The 18,266-nt window shown below is 46.2% G+C and overlaps 1 protein-coding gene across 2 annotated transcripts in view; it reads right to left on the bottom strand.

Moving 5' to 3' along the window:
- Window positions 1-163: 163 nt before the first annotated feature.
- ncaldb (neurocalcin delta b) overlaps window positions 164-18,266 on the bottom strand; it is a 33,319-nt gene continuing 15,216 nt past the window's right edge. Inside the window, exons 1-4 of one of the 2 annotated variants that reach the window (XM_061256468.1) lie at window positions 17,197-17,385; window positions 5,882-6,278; window positions 3,592-3,697; window positions 164-3,262 (exon numbers count right to left, since the gene is read on the bottom strand). In XM_061256468.1, coding sequence (XP_061112452.1) covers window positions 3,165-3,262; window positions 3,592-3,697; window positions 5,882-6,259 — 582 coding nt within the window. In that variant the 5' untranslated portion in view covers window positions 6,260-6,278; window positions 17,197-17,385 and the 3' untranslated portion in view covers window positions 164-3,164. Of the gene's footprint in view, window positions 3,263-3,591; window positions 3,698-5,881; window positions 6,279-17,196; window positions 17,386-18,266 lie in introns of those variants that run through there. The other variant, XM_061256467.1, reaches the window with a different exon arrangement.

Genomic DNA, 18,266 nt, shown 5'->3' with positions numbered 1-18,266 from the left:
ATGAACTGAATAACTTTCCTTAAAGTTCTTATGTTACAGAGCTGTTGGACGAGCTGTCTGTAACTTAAGAACATTTTGTTCAGAACAGTCTTACTCAATGTCAAAATTATCATAAATATTTCCTGGTACCATCCATTGCATAAGCCAGAACATGACAAAGATAGAGCATTTATCAAGGATATTTTATTAGATAACCAAAACAGAATATTGTGTTTTGAAAACTACACTGTCACAAAATACAAGTTACCATACAAAAAAAAAAAATCTACAAAATAGAATGATGACAAACATTTTGTTTGACAGACAACAATTGTACAGTAGAAACTTGATACAATACTGGTTTACTGCATATTTGGCACTTGACCACATGGTGCTAAAGTTAAAAATGGAAATGTTATGATTGTAGCTGTATTCCGAAAGAAAAAAAAAAGTACAGACTATAAGAAATTCACTGCAGGAGATATAACCCTCCATTTTAACTTGTGCCAGGAAGACGAGGCTTCATGACATCACAATGGGTGAAGCCATCGTAAGCTGTCAGTGATTCACAACTTTGTTCTGCTGCGGAAAGCAAAAACAACTTCTGATTGGTTAAGATCAGTTTCTGAATGATCAGCTTACTGAAGTTCCCTCCAATGTGGACGTCATGAAATGTTCATACCCCATCACAAGTTTTAACCCACCTTTTCCTTTTTATTTTCTACGTGAGAACAGCTGCCTGAATTGTTCTGCTGAAACAGTTTTATCTGATAGACAGTGCAACAGTTAACTGCAGTTCTTGGTGCTTAGGCCATTGTGGATGATGGGTAACTCAGGAATGAGAGGTGGCGAGCCAGGGATGAGAGATTGGGTGAAAGTTTAGTATGACCCAAAATCTGAGTTGGTATCAAATTGCATGCGCATAATGGGTGAGAAATCATGCAGGTATTCAGGGAGCAGGGCTGGCTTTTTTAAATTTCAAATGTTCCAGATATAATAATTCTCGGAATATTAACGTAACGGTAACCTTCTTTTATCACAAACGCGCATTTAAAAGGTCTCCTTCCAGCCACTGCCCGAGGTTTTACGAGCAATTCGATGTGTCACTGAGGGCGTATGAAAGCGTAATGCCAGGTCCTCTCGTTCGTCCCACGGTCCTACGCAGGTATAGGAGCGTACTGTACACATGTGTGTCAAGTTCACAGGGAAATGAAGGAATATGATTAATTCCAACAAAAACAAAACAAAACGTACATTGCAATCTTTCAATCTGGCAAACGCCACAACACATTTTCAAATATAAGAATATATTTATCTACATTTCTATTTTCAGCGCACTCCGTTGGTGAGATACATACAGAACAGTCTGCAGGCTGTAATGTGTGTATATACATGCCTTGGTAGAGACAGAAGCACAGAAGTCCTTGAATTCTTCAAAACACTTGAGTTCTGTTATATTACTTTGGTCACACTTAAAGGGTCTGTGTGTACTGAAATGACATATTTTTAAACTTTTTAAAAGTCACTCACAAGCAGACAGGTAGTAAGAAGGTAAAGCTCTAACTTAAGTGTGATGTAAGTTAGAACGAAATGCTTTAGAAACTATTTTGCTATCTTCCACTCCCACGCGGCCTATTTTGTGGGTCAGGAGTGGTATTTGCCCTTCTGCTACTCTGTAAAGAGTCCTTGCGCCAGTTTTCGGCACTATACAAATAAAACTGAACTGAACTGAAAACTGAATTGAATTGAATTGAATGCCTATAGATTGTACACACAGTCCCTTAAAATAGTGTGACCATTTACTGAAATTATTTAATTATTTAATTATTTAACAATGACGTTTTGTGAAGGGATTCCCCCATGTCCCCAGTGCTCACTGAGACTCATTGAGACTCACTGAGATTCGCTGCGAGTCACTGAGACTCACTGAAACTCACTGAGACTCACTGAAACTCACTGAAACTCACTGAGACTCACTGAAACTCGCTGAGACTCATTGCGGTTCACTGAGACTCATTGAGACTCATTGAGGCAGACACCAGTCTCCTGGAGAAATCCCTGCCTTCACTTACACTGATACAAGCATTCAGCATCAAGCTACACATGTTGCTTCTCATAATGCCCTTAGAAAATGGTGGTAAAGCAGAAAAAAATTTTAGGAACATTAAAGGAACATCGAGAGAACATGTCGAGCTGGACGGCAAATCAAACATAATACAGCAGGTTGCGTAAATTAAATGAACAAAAACGAAAAAAAGAAAACTCTGATTAAATATGTTAGACTACCGTATCCTAATTTAGGTTTAGTAGTCCAGAATTAGGACAAATCCACCCCCAAGATTCCTGTACCGTAAAAAAAACTAAACATACTGTACATTCTCAGCTTACATTTTCTCAAGAGAATAAAGGCCTGAGAAACCAACTCCAGAGTCACTCTGTCCATGCCCACCGACTATAAAAGCTTTCCATTGGTCTTCTGTACATCTAAGAGGTCAGAGGTCATCCAACTCCACTTCCTGCAACATAATTTCAGCGCAAAGGGCCTCCAGTCTGTGAGGGAGTGCTAGGAAGTACCGGTCTTCACCCGTTTGTGCATGTCCAGTTTAGGGGTACAGTAGACATCCCTCTACAGTTGTGATTAAAATGGGGGTACAGCATTCCCTTTTGAGTGTCCATAACACTGCATATGATCTCTACATGTCAACCCTGCCAGTGTGAGACCATGGCTGAGTGTGGAGCATGCATGTGCACAAGTGTGTGTTTGTGTGTGAGTGTGCGTGCCTGCGTGTGTCTGTACGTTGTGTGTGCGTGTGTGCCTGTGCGTGTGTTTAGGTTGCCTGTGTGCGTGTGTACATGTGTGTGTGTGTTTATGTGCCTGTGTGTGTACGTGTGTTTATGTGTACAGAGGTGCCTGTGCGTATGAGGTGTGTTCATGTGCCTGTGTGTGTGTGTGTGTATGTGTGTGTGTGTGTGTGTTTATGTGCCTGTGTGTGTGTATGTGTGTGTGTGTGTGTGTGTATGCGCCACACTCAGCAGGCTGCTCGGCTACTCCAGTATTTGTGCACATAGGCCCTGAGACCCAGCACCCAATCACGATAGGGTCAGATTAAGAATCAATCAGCAAAAATAAAAGAAATAAAAGATTTAAATAAATAAAACTGTGAATGCAAATGCATCCTGAAGCTTTAGAACTGGCCAGCGCTGCTTGGGTCACACTGCAGCAAGCGGACGATAGACGGGTCGTTCTTCGCTCCCTCCACAAACTCCTCCAGAGACAACTTTCCTGGAGGTGACAAAAGAAAAGCACATTTCCACTTGTTAGGAAAAAAAAAGACAAGGGGGCTAATTTGAACAAGGCTGGCAGAGCAATTCAGGCAGTGAGCCTGCAGTTCTAAAACCCTCCAGTAGGTGGAGTGAGTTTCCTTCATTATGTTCGGGGCTTCTCCAACCAGGATTGAGACTTTCATTATGAGCAGTCAAAAAAGAGCAAAAATGTTTTTTATTGATACCGACTGCTGACAATGACCAGAATAGAAATAGCTAAAACCAGATAAGCTAATGTCTGGCAGAGCTACAAGCAGAGGACTATGGGTATCCGCCGAGGAGGCTCACCATCACGGTTGGCGTCCATCTGTCGGAAGATCTTGTCAGTTCGCTTTTCAGGCGTGGACTCGTCCTCTGGCATCTTCATCACTGAGGAAACCATCTTATAGATGGCCTGGAGATAAGGAGAAAGAGCAAGACGGGGCATTATAATTCCACTAAAAGCAGTCAGGAACTGGAAACAGCGAGCCAGAATGGACACACACAGAGCTAGGTCTTCCTTAGAAGGCAGGACAAATCACTCGCACTCCGGATGTTACATCCGACAGACTACAATGACTAAAACAGGCTTTCAAAAACAAATTTGGCAAGGCAAGTAAAATTGCAGTCCCTTTGACAAACATCTCTTTTATGAATCTCTTGACATCCCAGGCTGTTATCGGGGACACGCGGATGTTTTAAACAACGACAAAATCTCTCTGAACTCATTACAGCGCTCTCAGACAACAATGTGGCGGTTGTGCTTCTGTCACCCCGTAATTGTGAGAGTTCTTTCTCTCGTTCTGGGGACGTCGGGGGGTGGGGGGGGAGGTGGACAGTGTTTTCGGGCGGCATTGTCACAGGCCATTACTGTGTCTGGGGCCTGAACTCATCTCCCTCCCGACCTCGCTCAAACGTGTTGTAGCCGTCTGGCGCGAGGCCTCCTCCGCTGAACGGCGTCTCCGGTCTACAGGCTGTCAGACGCAATTTAAACCTTCAGCCTGCGCACCGAGCTCCTCCCCCTGCCCTGTCACTCACACTCACAGCACCATGGCGACATGGCCAAGCCACAAAGCACAGAATACTAATGAGGAGCCAGTCTAAAAGGTGTATCGTTTGGCCCAGAGTGACTGGGGGCCGGACTTGCCCCCCCCAAAAAATCAGTACATATGGAGACCCCTGGAAAGATCGCAGTGAGAAAGCACCTGATTGAGAGCCAACACACACTCTCAAGCAGGAGATTCATCCTGATAGTTTCCACAAAGGTAACCTCTCCCTCCATCCCTAAATCCTCTCGGGAGCATGCTAGCCCACCTCTTAAATGCACCATGCCTTCACGGCCCATTAAGGCTCATGCTATGGAGACTGGCCAGAAAAAAAAAGAGGACAGATACGCAGCCTGTGAGCTGGAGATAGAGCCTTTGTCCCCGTAAGGGTGGGGAGAAACAGACCAGACAGGCTGGTGAAACCTAAATAAAGATTATGAACTATTGGTTGTGAGTACAGAAACAGAGTGCCACAGGGCCAGGATACAGACGGAAGACTGGAGCTTTACTGTCGTACTGCGGGCCGTGTCTGTGCAGCTCAGTCTGGACTACAAAGGCCTCTTTCAGACCCTGGCTCCCTGAACAAAAGCCCCCGTCTGTCAGGCACACGGCCCAAATAAAGCTCCGCCGAACAGAACATCCAGGAACAGAAAAGTAACGCCCGTATTCGGAAGCCAATCTGATGAGGAACATGTTTCGGAGACTGCAAACTTTCCCGGAGGACTGTAGATAAGTATGGCTTCCTCCATAGTGAAATAGAAATTTTGTGCTTTAGCTGAGGCACTAGCAGTATAAATGACTTGTAATATGTATGAAGGGTTAAGCTATTAATTACATGTTGCCCTGAATGACCAAAGATGCCAAATCAAGGGTTTACTACAACAGAGTAGCATCACAGATGTTTATGTTTTAATAAAGTTTTCTCCTTGGAAACAGACCTGGGTCAAATGCATAATTGTTTCAGATTCAAATACTTCTCTATGCTTTGCTGAGCTGTTGTACTGGAACCTACGGAATACTTTCAAAAAGAGCAAAACCCATCTTCTGGTCCTCTTGGTCGAACATGGCAAGATCGACCGAGCACAGAGAAGCATTTGAATCCAAAACATTTATGTGTTTGACAGAGGTGTGCTTGGAGCCTTTGGGAGGATTGTAATTACCCTGGTGAAACACTCTGCCCCTTTAAAGATGTCTGCCCTGAAGCACTGAGCGCTTGATTGTTTTTCTGAGGGCATGGAGATCAGCTTTCAGGCTGGCATGGAGGTTTGGTGCCACTGAGCTCAAATGTCTCCAGAGCCACAGTGCCCAGATGGCACACAGTGCAGATCCCCGAGCAAAAACACTGTCATTCGACAGAGAGTGTCCTTAGCAGCCTCATTGCTTGTCATGTGTATTGGAACCTCTGAAATACTCTCACAATGTGCAAACACCTTCTGGTCTTCTTGGATGGCTCAATTGCACCGGGCAAGATCAAATCAAGCACAGAAAAGTATTAACAAACCAAAACAATTCCGTAATTTGGCCCAGGCCTGGCAGAGTCGCTCACGCATTACCTGCACGATCTCCAGCATCTCGGACTTGCTGATATAGCCGTTGCCGTCCAGGTCGTACATGCTGAAGGCCCACTTCAGCTTCTGGTCCAACCGGCCGCGCGACGTGACGCTCAGCGCGATGATGAACTCCCGGAAGTCGATGGTGCCGTCGCCGTTGGCGTCGAAGGTGCGGAAGACGTGCTCGGCGAACTTGGAGGCGTCGCCGTAGGGGAAGAAGTTCCCGTAGATCTTCTTGAACTCCTCCAGGGAGAGGGCCCCGCTGGGACAATCCCGCAGGAAGCCCTTGTACCACTCCTGGATCTCGTGCTCGGTGAAGTCCGTGCTGTCCACCAGGTCCTGCACCATCTCCGGGCGGAGCTTGCTGTTCTGCTTTCCCATGTCTGCGTTGTAGATTAAGCTGTAAACGGGGTAGGGAAAGAGGGAGGGAGGGAAGGAAGGAAAGAGAGAGATATAATAATGCACAACAGGTACATGTGTGTTTATGTAATACGTGACCTTTGAATTACAAGGTTCTATCTGCATTTTGAGTGGTTTTGAGATATTGAGCTTCAAAGATACCAAAATGAATGGGCTCCAAGCAGATATATATTTTTTGCATTTCTTCATACTTTTAAACAGTATTTCTGTGTAAAACTTATTTAGTGCTCTATAAACAAGACACAAACTCAGTTTTGTTACAAATGTCAGTTTTAATGTCAGAATCTTTTTCTAAATGGTATGGTAACAAGTACATGCTTGTTATATAACAGCCTGAACTCGAGCAGGAGAGCAGAGGTGAGTTGGTGGGCGACAGCTTCAGAAAGCCTCAGCTGCAGAAACCGTGCACGAGCAAGGCTTTACCGGTAAGCTGCTGTTCCGCTGACAGAAATGCGACCACCTGCTTCTTTTTTTTCCTTCTTGTTTTTTTCTGGGGTTTCCAAACACCACAGAGTCTGCAACGGCCCTCTTCGTCGCAGAAACCCCACCACTAACTGAATTTTTCCGCTGCCTTAACAGCTCGTTTATTTTCGCAGTCGGGCCTGAGCCAGATATTCGCGGTGGAAAGAAAGCGTAAAAAGGCGCAGATGCGATTCCATTCCTTCCTGAGTGTGGAGATAAGCCGCCTCTGAGCGGAGACCATTTCTCTGAGCCGCCGCGTCAGTTAGCACGCACGCCTCAGACCACAGACCCAACGGCTCAACATCAAAGCCAGAGTCAGGCTCAGCGGAGGCAGACGGACAGGCCTCAGACCTGGGGTAAGGCCCGGGGGAAAGGGGCCCGCAGTAATCCCCCCAGGTTCTCCGAAAGATGGCGAGGGTATCAGGTGAGCCTCCGTGCTTCGATATCGCCAGAGTCCGCCCCCTTTATCTACACCTGGCTTCACACAAAGAAAGATAGCCAGCGTCTGCCCCGCTGCAACAGCGATAAAGCTCTTACTTCTAAGTACAAGGGAGAGAGGAAGAACGTACGCTGTGACTCAAAAATAGTTCAAGGACATAAAGGACGTAATGGATGAGCAGCGTAGAGGCCTTGCAGGGGCAGCCTGGAGGACAAAGGAGAGGCGGTCAAACGAGAGCAGACGGCAGAGATGGTAATTATTGCCCGGGAGAAAAGGCTCTCAGCAATGGCCCGATCTTTCTCCTGAATCTGAAAAGCATTCACACAATGAGATGCAGTACCTCAGATGTGTCTGCAGACATGGTCTACGGCATGAGTCCAGTCAACACAAAATCCTTTATTAACCTTCCTGAACAAGGAATGTAAGTGGGACAAATACACCGTATGACACATTTTTGAAAGCGCACTTTCTTCTCATGGTGAACTGAGACAAGGCATTGCTTCTCATGGAAGAGATCGCAACCATTAAGACGGAGCACAATGCGGAACGGCAGAATGGCTGGCGAGCGCTAAAATCAGTGCCCCGCGAACCCATCCACAGCTGGGGATGGTGGTAGTGGTTTGAGGAAAGACACTCCACCCCCTCTTCCCAACAGAAGTCTCCATTTTGCCTCCATTTTGTGGGTTCCTGAGTCGGGAATGCTGGGATTTGGGGTGTGACGGAACGTTGGGGGCAGGGGCACCTCGGCGGTTGTCCCAGTAGCTGTGTGGCACCGTGCCCTAAAGTGCCAGCTTTTATCATCTGGCACTCCTGCCGTTAAACAGCCCGGGCACCGTGGTTCTGAAGGCAGAGCGGCTCCCCTGGGCAGTTACACAACACGGTGCAGTATGCGTTGTGGGTGCATAAAGGGATACTCAGGTCTTTCCTTTTCCGTGATAACTGCCCAATTATACAGGGGGGGAAAGAAAGTACCAGGAGAAACACTCACTGAGACCCTTAAGGTCAAGAGCAGGAAGTGTCTCTCTCTCTCATAACTTATAAACTTTTTAAATTATGATGTGCTGAATATTCTCTGACAGCCAAGAACATCTTTGTCATGTTAACTATGCTCAACTGCAAGAGGAAGCAATCTTAAACAGACAGCTCTGAGCTGACACAAGACCTCATCGAGCCTCCAGGTTTGGTTTGCATCACAACAACAGTATTCTCTCCCCCAAAAGTGTGCCTTTGGTCAGGATTAAAGAGTGACACCAGCTTAGCTATCTGTAAGTCTTTACTATCAATTTCCTGTGATGAAATCACATTTGCATGATGTTTCACCAGGTTGCCCCAGCAACAAATACAATCACCCATTCGTTGGCCAAAAACACCAATAACAAGTCTCATGACAGACAAACTACTATTCAGCTTTACAGCCCTTATCCCATACCTGGCCGTCTTATCTCACCAAACTTTGGAGAGGAACAATAGTTTTTGTGTCCGGCATCTTTGCAAACGTTTTCAGTGGTAACTGCGATAAGAGAGAGGAAAGAGACTTTTGTGTGCAAGAAGACGGGGAAAGCAAGGCCTGCATCGTTATGAAAGCAGCGATGCTATTGGTTTGTCTCTGAGACAATGGCGCCATTGTAGCTGACACCGTTACAAGCCAAAGCGGCAGTCCACATGCCTCGCTAAGCTCCAACTGTCTGCCCTCACCGCATTCGGCTGCTGCTCCCCCGTTAGCCCCAGGACAGGGCCTGGGGGGGCCCATCTCGTATTCTGGGGTCAATACCAATTTGTCTGGTCCCCCACTTAGCCCTCCTGCGACTCTCCTCTGTGGTGGAGGAACCCCCGGGGAGATAAGTGGGGGGGTAAACGAGCTTGAGGAAGCGTGCAGCGCCATGTTAGAGGATTGCGCTGGCTCACAAGGCTCATGGGTAATATGAAAGCATTTCCCTGGGTCAAGCGGATGGGAAAGATGGGGAAAATGGACAAAGAAGCCGTAAACATTCAGGGAAGCAGAGGGGCAGGAGAACGAGAAGAGAGCAGACACCTCCAATTCAGCTACAAGACAACATACAATCACCATCATCTGTATTAATGCTATTCATGTTATCACAATTATACACAGTGATACAACTGCTCAATACCATCATGATGTTGATTAGGATGATTGATGATAACAGGTGGTATGATACTGATGGACAATGATGATGATGATAATGATGATGATGCCTATTAGTATTATTATTATTATTGCTGCTGTCATTAGGATGGTTGTCCTTGTAAGTGCTGAAATAATGGACATGAATATGCTATTATGGACTCCCTTGCTGACTCACATATAAGAGCCAGGATCCCACAGGTCTTTCAGAGTTTCTGAACCCAATGGCGCTAAAATACACCCTGTCGGCAAGTTACCCAGGAGAATCTTCTAGAAGCACTGTCCCAACTCATTCAGGCAAAGGTCAGACGTGTTCCGAAGGTGTCAACCTCCCGAAATAGCGCACAGCGGTGTATTACTCAATGTCAGAGACAGCCAAGGACAGGCCCCCCCCCCCAACCCCTTCAACCCCCAATCCAATCCGCCCCACCCTGCAAGAGACATTCCCGAAGACTGGCCTTGACCGGGGAAAACAGTGAGAAGGAATTCTTGTGGTGGCGGAACCTCTGTTCCGAAATCCTGACAGATCGAGTGTCGAAGACCTCAGCTAGGCTAAAATGAGGGCAGGGGTGGAGTAGGGTATCTCTCATCCGCTGCTCTGCTAATGGGATAATGCCAGGGGGGTAATGCTGATTAGCACAAACCCAGAGGCCCTTTAGCCCTTTAAGGTGTGAGATCAAAAATATGTGATTAGAATGTTCTAAGCAGAACGTTCTAAAGCCGATGTAACAATCACTATTGCTAACTGGGAGCAATGAGGGTTCTAGAACACAACACGTTCTAAAACACTGACTAGAACACTGACTTGGAACCTTTGAAGAAATTATAATTCCGAAAAAATGTACTCTTCAAAAGGTTAAGGGGATCATTACCCATACTCCCATGCCAAGGAGACTACCCCCCCTCCACCTGCTGCTGACACCTTCCAGAGCATTCTGTTCCGATGGCTGGGGAGGGGTGGGGCTGTCATAGCCTGGCCATCTGATCCCCCTCTCCACCCATGGACTGAAACTTGCCACTGCAAACGGCGGAGTACATAATGCCAAAACGCTGCTTTCTGTGGGCAAGGCTATTTACAGTGACTGCAGTTCATCAGGATCCAGTTGAGGGCGGGGTGGTTTCGATTAACATTACCCAGAAGCAGCAGCTGTTAATCAGTGACAAAATAAGGCTTCTCAGCCTTGAGTGGGTAGTCAGCACTGGATGAAATCAGCACAGGAAGTCCCTTCTGCAGTCGGCCCCAAAATGCATACACACATTACCTAACCCCCTTTTGCCAAACAGTTATATGACAATAGTACTGGCAGGTAAATTGGAACGTTAAAAACAATTAAGCTGAAATGGTAAACAAAAAAACAGAATTTTGCTTTTTCACAAACTGCTACTGCTATTCCCGCCCTGAAGAAGGCGGGCTCCCACGCTGACAACACGGACTCCTCAGCAAACATCAGGCATCAGATGCCCTGACATGTGTCTGCTCCAAGGACAACCCAATCCGGCGACTCTGAGCCAATCAGCAGGCCCCGTGAGCGTTCCAGTCTAAAACGGGCGTGCGTGTGACCGCGCGCGACAGGGCGTATGAGCCCCTTAGAGCGGGGGTATTTTTAAAAGGCCGGCGGGCAGCGGGAGATAAACAGGGGTGAGGGGTCAGGTTATGCCTGTGGAGATCGCTCCCAACAATAACCCCCTAAGGCTCTTAAACGCAAAGGCCATGTCACCGCAAAGCGCTTGCGTAAGAGGGCGGCGGGTCAGTCGCGTGGATTTCGGCGTGACTGACGCCCCGCATGCAGCTGAGAGAGGCGCCAGGTGCGCCTCACTTCTTCACCAAGGTTCCCAGAACACAGAGCAGACACACGCGAGACTAGCTGAAGGATGTGTGTGTGTGTGTGGTTCTCCAACATGCTTGTAACAACCTACCTGTTGATTTTCTCATAAAACTGCAGGACAGTTTTAGACTGTGTCCCTAAGAGAATTGTTGCAGTTTTACAGGCAAAGGGTGGTTACAACAAATACTGACTTGATTTCGTTTCACTGATCTTTTTAGTATTTTTTTTTATATTTAAAACTGTTCAAATGATTTACTGTGCTTGAGACTTTTGCACAGTACTGCATATAGTATATGTTCTTTTGTTTTCTTGCAATGTCTTTACTGACAAGGAAAAGGTACAGTAGGTGTCAAACATGCCACACTTGAAACATGTCCAGTGGGCCAACTCTAGCATTCCAGGCAAATGAAGTGCCAGCACCCAAAAACACTGCTCTCTAGAACTTTGTTGATGCCCCTGATTCACATGACAAAGTTCCCATTTCAAGCAAAAATGTGATGTCATGAGACAGGGATGCAAAAAAAGCCTACAGTGAACACATAGTCCCTGCGGTTATGCCCTAGAAGAAGCGTTTACATTTTCCTCTGGTAATATGGGGCACTTCTGAGCAAAACACCAAATGTGGCTTAGGCTCACAACAAAGAGCTCAGCTCTTCTGCCAATCAATCTTCTCACACAGCAAACCACCCGTGCCGGTAACTACTGCATCTTCCCGTCATGGGCTAACAGTCAACCACTCCTTTGCTGGGAAATAACTAATCGGCGTAGCTGGATTAGGGTTTAATGGCGAACGGCAGATGCGGTGGCAGTTCGGTCAGTGGTCGGAGGAGCGTCCATTAAAAGATCACACACGTGCGCTCGACGGACGTGTCATCATCCGTATCCGGTGGAAATTATCGCGCCGTGGCGAAACCCGATCCTCGTACCGCCGCGCTCTGGCTGCGAGATTATGATCATGCGGTGCTCTCGCGCCGCGAGAAGGCCACGAGCACAGCATCAGAGAGGCGAGCGCCTCTTACACAACCACTTCCACAGCCCCTCGAAAACAAAGACGCTACCGCAGTCACTGCTAAGGACAAGACACGACGACAAATGCAGACTTCAGTAAAGTACTTGGGCCTCACTATGAATTTCACTATGTTCTCCAATGAAACCCCAAGAGCACAGTACTATTCGGGACAGACCTGACAGAGCATTAAACTAATCGATGTTACTATGAGAAATATGGTGCCTCAAGAGTGTAATGGTGGTGGCAGAGAGGTTCTCTGTGGACCTCTTAAAGAATCACTCAGCGAGACAACATCTCAACAAAACACAATGGTGCTGCTACACCTGATCACCAGTGACATACCTCACACTAATGGATTCGCCTTGAAGGCTTAACTCATCTTCAGCTAAATGGACAGCAACATGTCGGCTCGCTACATAATGCAAAATTCAAAGTTATTACTATTGTCGTCAACTATTTGAATCAATTGGCATTTCCTGGAACTGCTCTGGGTTCAGATTAATTACTCTGCAACAAAAACTACACCTCAAACATCCGGGTGTTGTCAGACAGGGGATGCGAGCCGTACATTTTTCAACCATGCTAGCCTGCATAAGGGAAACGGATGGAGCCGTGCATTTGACATGAAGGACATACGCTACAAATCCTCCCAAAAAAACAGCCATATCCCAGGCTGAACTTGGCATGAGCTCATGTTCTTGGTCTAACCTGGAGGAGTTTAAGGGATGACAATTATGCAACACACAAGAGTGCCTATTTATACACTATTGCTGCCGCTTAGCCCTTTAGCCCCTCACGCTAATCAGCACAGGAGTTAATTGGCCTGCAGGAGGGCCCTTTCTCCTATGAGCAGATCAGTCTCAGGCATCAAAACAACTTCACATTTCCTCTACAGACCCCTACCCTATGTGCTTTTTTTGTGGTAATTTCTTTCTAATTTGTCAAATGGAACACATATTACTCACCTGTACTCCAACGTGTGTGCATGCGGTTCTACGCTACTCTAAAAAGAGACGCAGCTCAGACACTACTCAAAGCTGAGGCTTTCAAGCTGAAGGTCTCACTTCATTTACAGTCTAATATTTTGGAAAAACACTGAATCAAATGCACTCGATAGAGCTCAAAATGGCTTCGCTGAACAAACATTTGAGAAGCCAGAAAAAAAACTCTGCAGCTTAATTTCCTGTAGTCTGTCAGCAAATAACAATAAAGAGTAGTCAGGAGAAGAAAAGTACAGAAGAAATGACCCACTCGTTTAGTTTCACTCGTCGAACGAGTGTAAACCAACCAGGAAGCAGCAGCCCCCCACAAAGGCTTAATTACAGGGCAGGAACCGTGGGGAAACTCTCTGGTCAATGTTTACAAGACCGTAAACAAAGGTCAGCACAAAGTCCTCCCCAAACCTTCAATACAGCAGCTGTCGATGGGGAGACCGCCGTGACCCCACCTTCAAGAAGCCCCTGGCAGAGGCAGGGTGTAGGGTGGGGATGCAAATACCCACACTGGGTGGTTTTGTTCGCATCAGATCAATCTACAGGGCTCAAGAATTTATCTGCAGCATGTGGTCACGTCAAGAACTTGGAGCTATACTTCCCACTGTGGTCTTTCACCGCACTTATCCCTGGTTATGGGTTTGCACTTTCTGGGTAAGAGCATCTGCCAAATCCCTGTAAAGTAATGTCAAGTCAGGAACAGGAGGCGGATTCTCTTATGTTCAGCGAAGATCACCAGGACTGCGTCACGTCACTCACGGCGTGAAAAACGGCCACCGAAATGGAAACCCGGTTCAAGACTCCAGCCGGTGGTTCAAATCCTTGAAAAATAATACGCTGTGAGTGAATGATCACGGTCAATACCTACAGAACGCCTTTGTGATTATGGCTAGCACAAAGTTGTCATGTTTTTCGCTTCATGGCCCAAGCAGATGTTCGCTCTGATTTCCAGGAGAATTGTCATCAAAGATAAACTCTAAAAAAAGATCTAGGCAAATGGACGTGTTAACACAAGCCCCTGCGCAGTGCGAACATGCTCCCTCTGTAGAACCGCGCACAGCTGCAGCTCCGCACAATAGAATCCGCCACAATAGAACGGGACGCTCTGACCTTTGACCCCTGCACAGAGGAACCCTTCTGAGGAGGACAATGGCCCCAACCACACAGCTGTCAATCACCAGCAGCCTCAAAAAAAAGTTCTGCCTCATATTTCCACAAAGCACGCAAACTGTCAAAGCCCCTTCACACAAACCCCGGCCTTCATCTCGACTGGTTAAGATCTTTTAATGTGCCTGTACTCCAGATAGCCAGGCAAATATACAATGGGCTTTTATTCCCCAAATGTACAACATTATAAAATAATCATGGCTATATCTTACCCAGTTTTCTGTTGCTGAGGATTGGTGTGTCAAATTTTGACTGGAAAAGTTGATTCAATCTGTTACCAAGGCTACAATTACATTAGGGTGCTGCAGCAGTAAGGGGTGTGGTCAGGGAGTGTGGCGCTAATAGTTTTTGTTCAGTTTACCTCTAAATCCAAACAGAAATTCCACCAATAAAACAAAAATAAAGATTTAAACTCTATCTGTCAGTATTTGGACAGCGTTACATTTTCCGTTCTTTTGCCTCTGTACTCTAGCACATCGAAACAACAGCAGTTGTACCACTGTCCAAATACTTACGGACTGCAGTGAATACTTTCTTCAAAAGATGACCATTCTCTTGACGCCTGGCCATCTGTGCAGCGGGTGTCACTACACAATTCCGCCCTGTGACACTACATATTCACTGCTTACAAATTTCACAGCCACGGCCACACAATGGCCAGCTGCTCCTTCCAACGCAGTCACCCGACCCATCACCCAGTGCATTGCTCTTACTGCAAATTTGGAGTAGAGAAACTACTTTCAGGACACACATGAATTCAAGGGGTTCAACAATTAAGCAGGTAAAAAAATAAGAGGAGTGCTAACAGCAACAAGCACAATGCATGTTAGCTAAATATGAAGGTCGGCATATTCCAAGCGGTTTCTTTAATAAACGACCACTGGAATATTTAAAATCTGCATTAACTATGGCATTTTCTGTCAGAGCACAGCCACACAGTGGAAGCTTGTGCAGTGGTAATCATTTCTAAGGTAATCATTGCACTGTACAGTCATTTTGAATTCAAACATGCAAATGGTAGAGTCATCTTCATTAAATATAAATATAAATCCTGCCATGCAAGATTTAGTGTGTCAGTGACTTGCAGTAGGTTTCCGGTGCCACTGTGTCACTGTATGTCATAAATGCAGAGGACTCAGGTAGGAAAGGTGCACCAGGACGACATCACCAGCACTACCGTATTCAAGCAGCAATTCATCAGACTGAAATTAGACACAAACAGGATGTTTGAGATATTCTGTTCAAAAAATGCAACGATCTGATTACGAACTGAAATTAATATTTCTTCTTATGGTCACACATTGTACGTCCTCAACACAACACAGAAACACACACACACACAAGCACACAGGTACACACACACACACACACACACACTGAAGGGAGTAATGCTCAGTAGCTGCTTCAAGTCAACACATGCAGTAACAGTAGCATGCCGATTAGCAATCCGGCCAGGGTCCGGCTGTCCGCACCTTCGCCTCACCGAAGCTCGTCTTGCACAGAAATGCCGTCACACCCCCTGCTCTGACCTACTGAAAGCGGTGGACACACTGTCATCTCAAATGCTAACAGGACGGGGGGATTTTAATGGTGCTGAAAACCTGCAGACACGCTAAGCCAAAGGTAAAATGTTGTTCCTCTAACCCACACGGCCTTGCATTCACCGTTTGATGTTCCTCACATTTCCCAGGTCTATGGCCTGCCTTGCGTGCTAACACAGCGTTAGCACCACACATTTCTTACATGTTCAGCTTCAGCACCAGCCCCTCTCACTGACAGGACCCTGCGCACACACATGTTTACGGCAAGCTACTAGTTTCCACTCACTGTACTGTACACACTCACACACTCACTGAAGATACCGCTAATTATCTGTTCCTCCTTGTGTTATCTTTAATGGTAATCTTACATGTACCTCTCGCTTGCTGGCATTGTAAAAGCTTGTCTGTTCCCCAATTTAATTGTGCAGAATATCAGAAGTAAAGTGCTTATCTGTGACATACGGCAATAATCAATGCAGACACAGCATCGGAGCCACATTCTGCAGCAGAAGAGTGGAACGTGTGTCTGGCGCAAAAACTGGAAAGCTGAGGAAACTAAAGCATCCCTAACTCTGACTGACAGAGATAGTCTACAGGAAAGAGCTGCCTCTGCTATCCCTCCACGTTGGTGCACACAGAGACAGAATGAAGTTCCCTTTCTCCAGGGACATCCTCATTATCACTCGGGCTGGGGTAAATTTGTTTTGAGCAGACAGCTTTACACTTCCCACCCAAAAAGCTGCCCCCGAAAACCTCACACAGCAGCTGCTGCTTCCCCTCCATAACCAAGCCCACTTCGGGTCCACACACACATATTCACGCACACACACACACACACACACACACACACACACACAAGCCCTCCTGAAACCAGCACTACTCCATGGGGTCCAATGTGTAGTTTCAAATTACTCCGCTTTAGCACCTCTAAGAGTGTACCAGTCACTTTGTGCTCAGCCTGACAGAAAAATATCCACACACACACACACACACACACACACACACAGCTCAAGAAGTGCCGCTGGGGCAAAGTGACATCTCTAATAAAATCAGCTGAAATCCCAACCCCTTTCTGGTACCAGCCTTCTGTGCTAAAGTCTCACACCTCAGCTACTCTCCTGTTCCCACTGATGCTGGGCTAAATTCACAATCAAATTTACTGTGTTCGAAACCGGAACGTTCACCTTTAAGCGCCACTGACTACCATTCACATAACATTCAAAACCAAAATAATTCCTTACACAGGGCTAGTCCACAGAAACTTACTGCACTTCCATCTAAGACAGCACGACAAATGCTTTAAAAAGGCGAAAGCTTACCTCACTTAGAAGTACTTAGTGCTGAAAAGCCTTCTAATTGTCCATAACCTGGTACTCCCCTCTCGGATAACAGGAAAAACAGTGTCCAAAAACAGGCAGAGAGTGACAGGTAGCAGGAGCAGGAGGAGTAGCAGCCACACCCAGGCACCAGCAGCAACAACTCTAAACTCCACAAGACCTCCTCAAGCACTTCAGCCTTCAGCTGAGCTCAGAGCTCCAAACTCTGCCTCCCCGCTGACGTCAAAGCCCCGGGTCACATGGGCAGAACGGAAAGCCAAAGTGAGTCTGCGTTGTCCCGGCAACAAGAACACTGCACCGCAATGATTTCAATTGGTTATCCTGTCACACACAACACATGGGAAAGGAAAACTGACTACTCATACTTCCACCCAACTCTGAAAAATAAAAATGTAGAATGCATAAGATTACTTAGAATTTAGTACATGTTACTTCTTTTAAATTTGGTAGAATTCCCAGGGAATTTTCTGTTTCTTAATGAAATAAAATGCAAACTTACATTTTGTATTTCTGCAATTCTTAATAAAACCGATTGTTCATATGTGTGGAGGATATTTCATGAAGAGAAATGGGGCTCCCCAAATATTGATTAATACAGTACAAGAAGTCGCGATGGTGGGCAGATGTCTTAGCTCACATTGGAAGCCATGCTTTTCTTAAAGAGATTAGGCGAATTAAAGCTTGTCTCATTAGCCCCGAATTAGACAGAATTTTTTTCTTAATGGCTTTCTTTGAAGAAGAGACGGGAACAAACAAAAAAAAAAAAAAACATTTGCCACTTGCTGAGTCAGACTTTCTCATGGGAGCTCCTCCTGGCCAGAAATTTCCAGAAACTGAAATGGCGGAACAATACAGAGGGGCCAGAAATGGGGAGGGAAACGTGAAAATGAACAGTTTGTCACACAAAGGTAATATTGATTTGAGGATGTTATTTGGGCAGAATAGTGACAATGCGCTTTGCGGGGAGGTCTCAAAGCAACAGCAGGCTGCTGCAACACCGAACACGAGCCAAAAACAAAATGTCCCCCGCCACCACACAAGAGTACTGCCGT

This window comes from Conger conger, chromosome 9, assembly GCF_963514075.1.
Source record: "Conger conger chromosome 9, fConCon1.1, whole genome shotgun sequence".
Classification (NCBI taxonomy): domain Eukaryota; kingdom Metazoa; phylum Chordata; class Actinopteri; order Anguilliformes; family Congridae; genus Conger; species Conger conger.
Note: the sequence above shows the minus strand (reverse complement) of the source record. Positions and strands in the feature narration are given on the sequence as shown.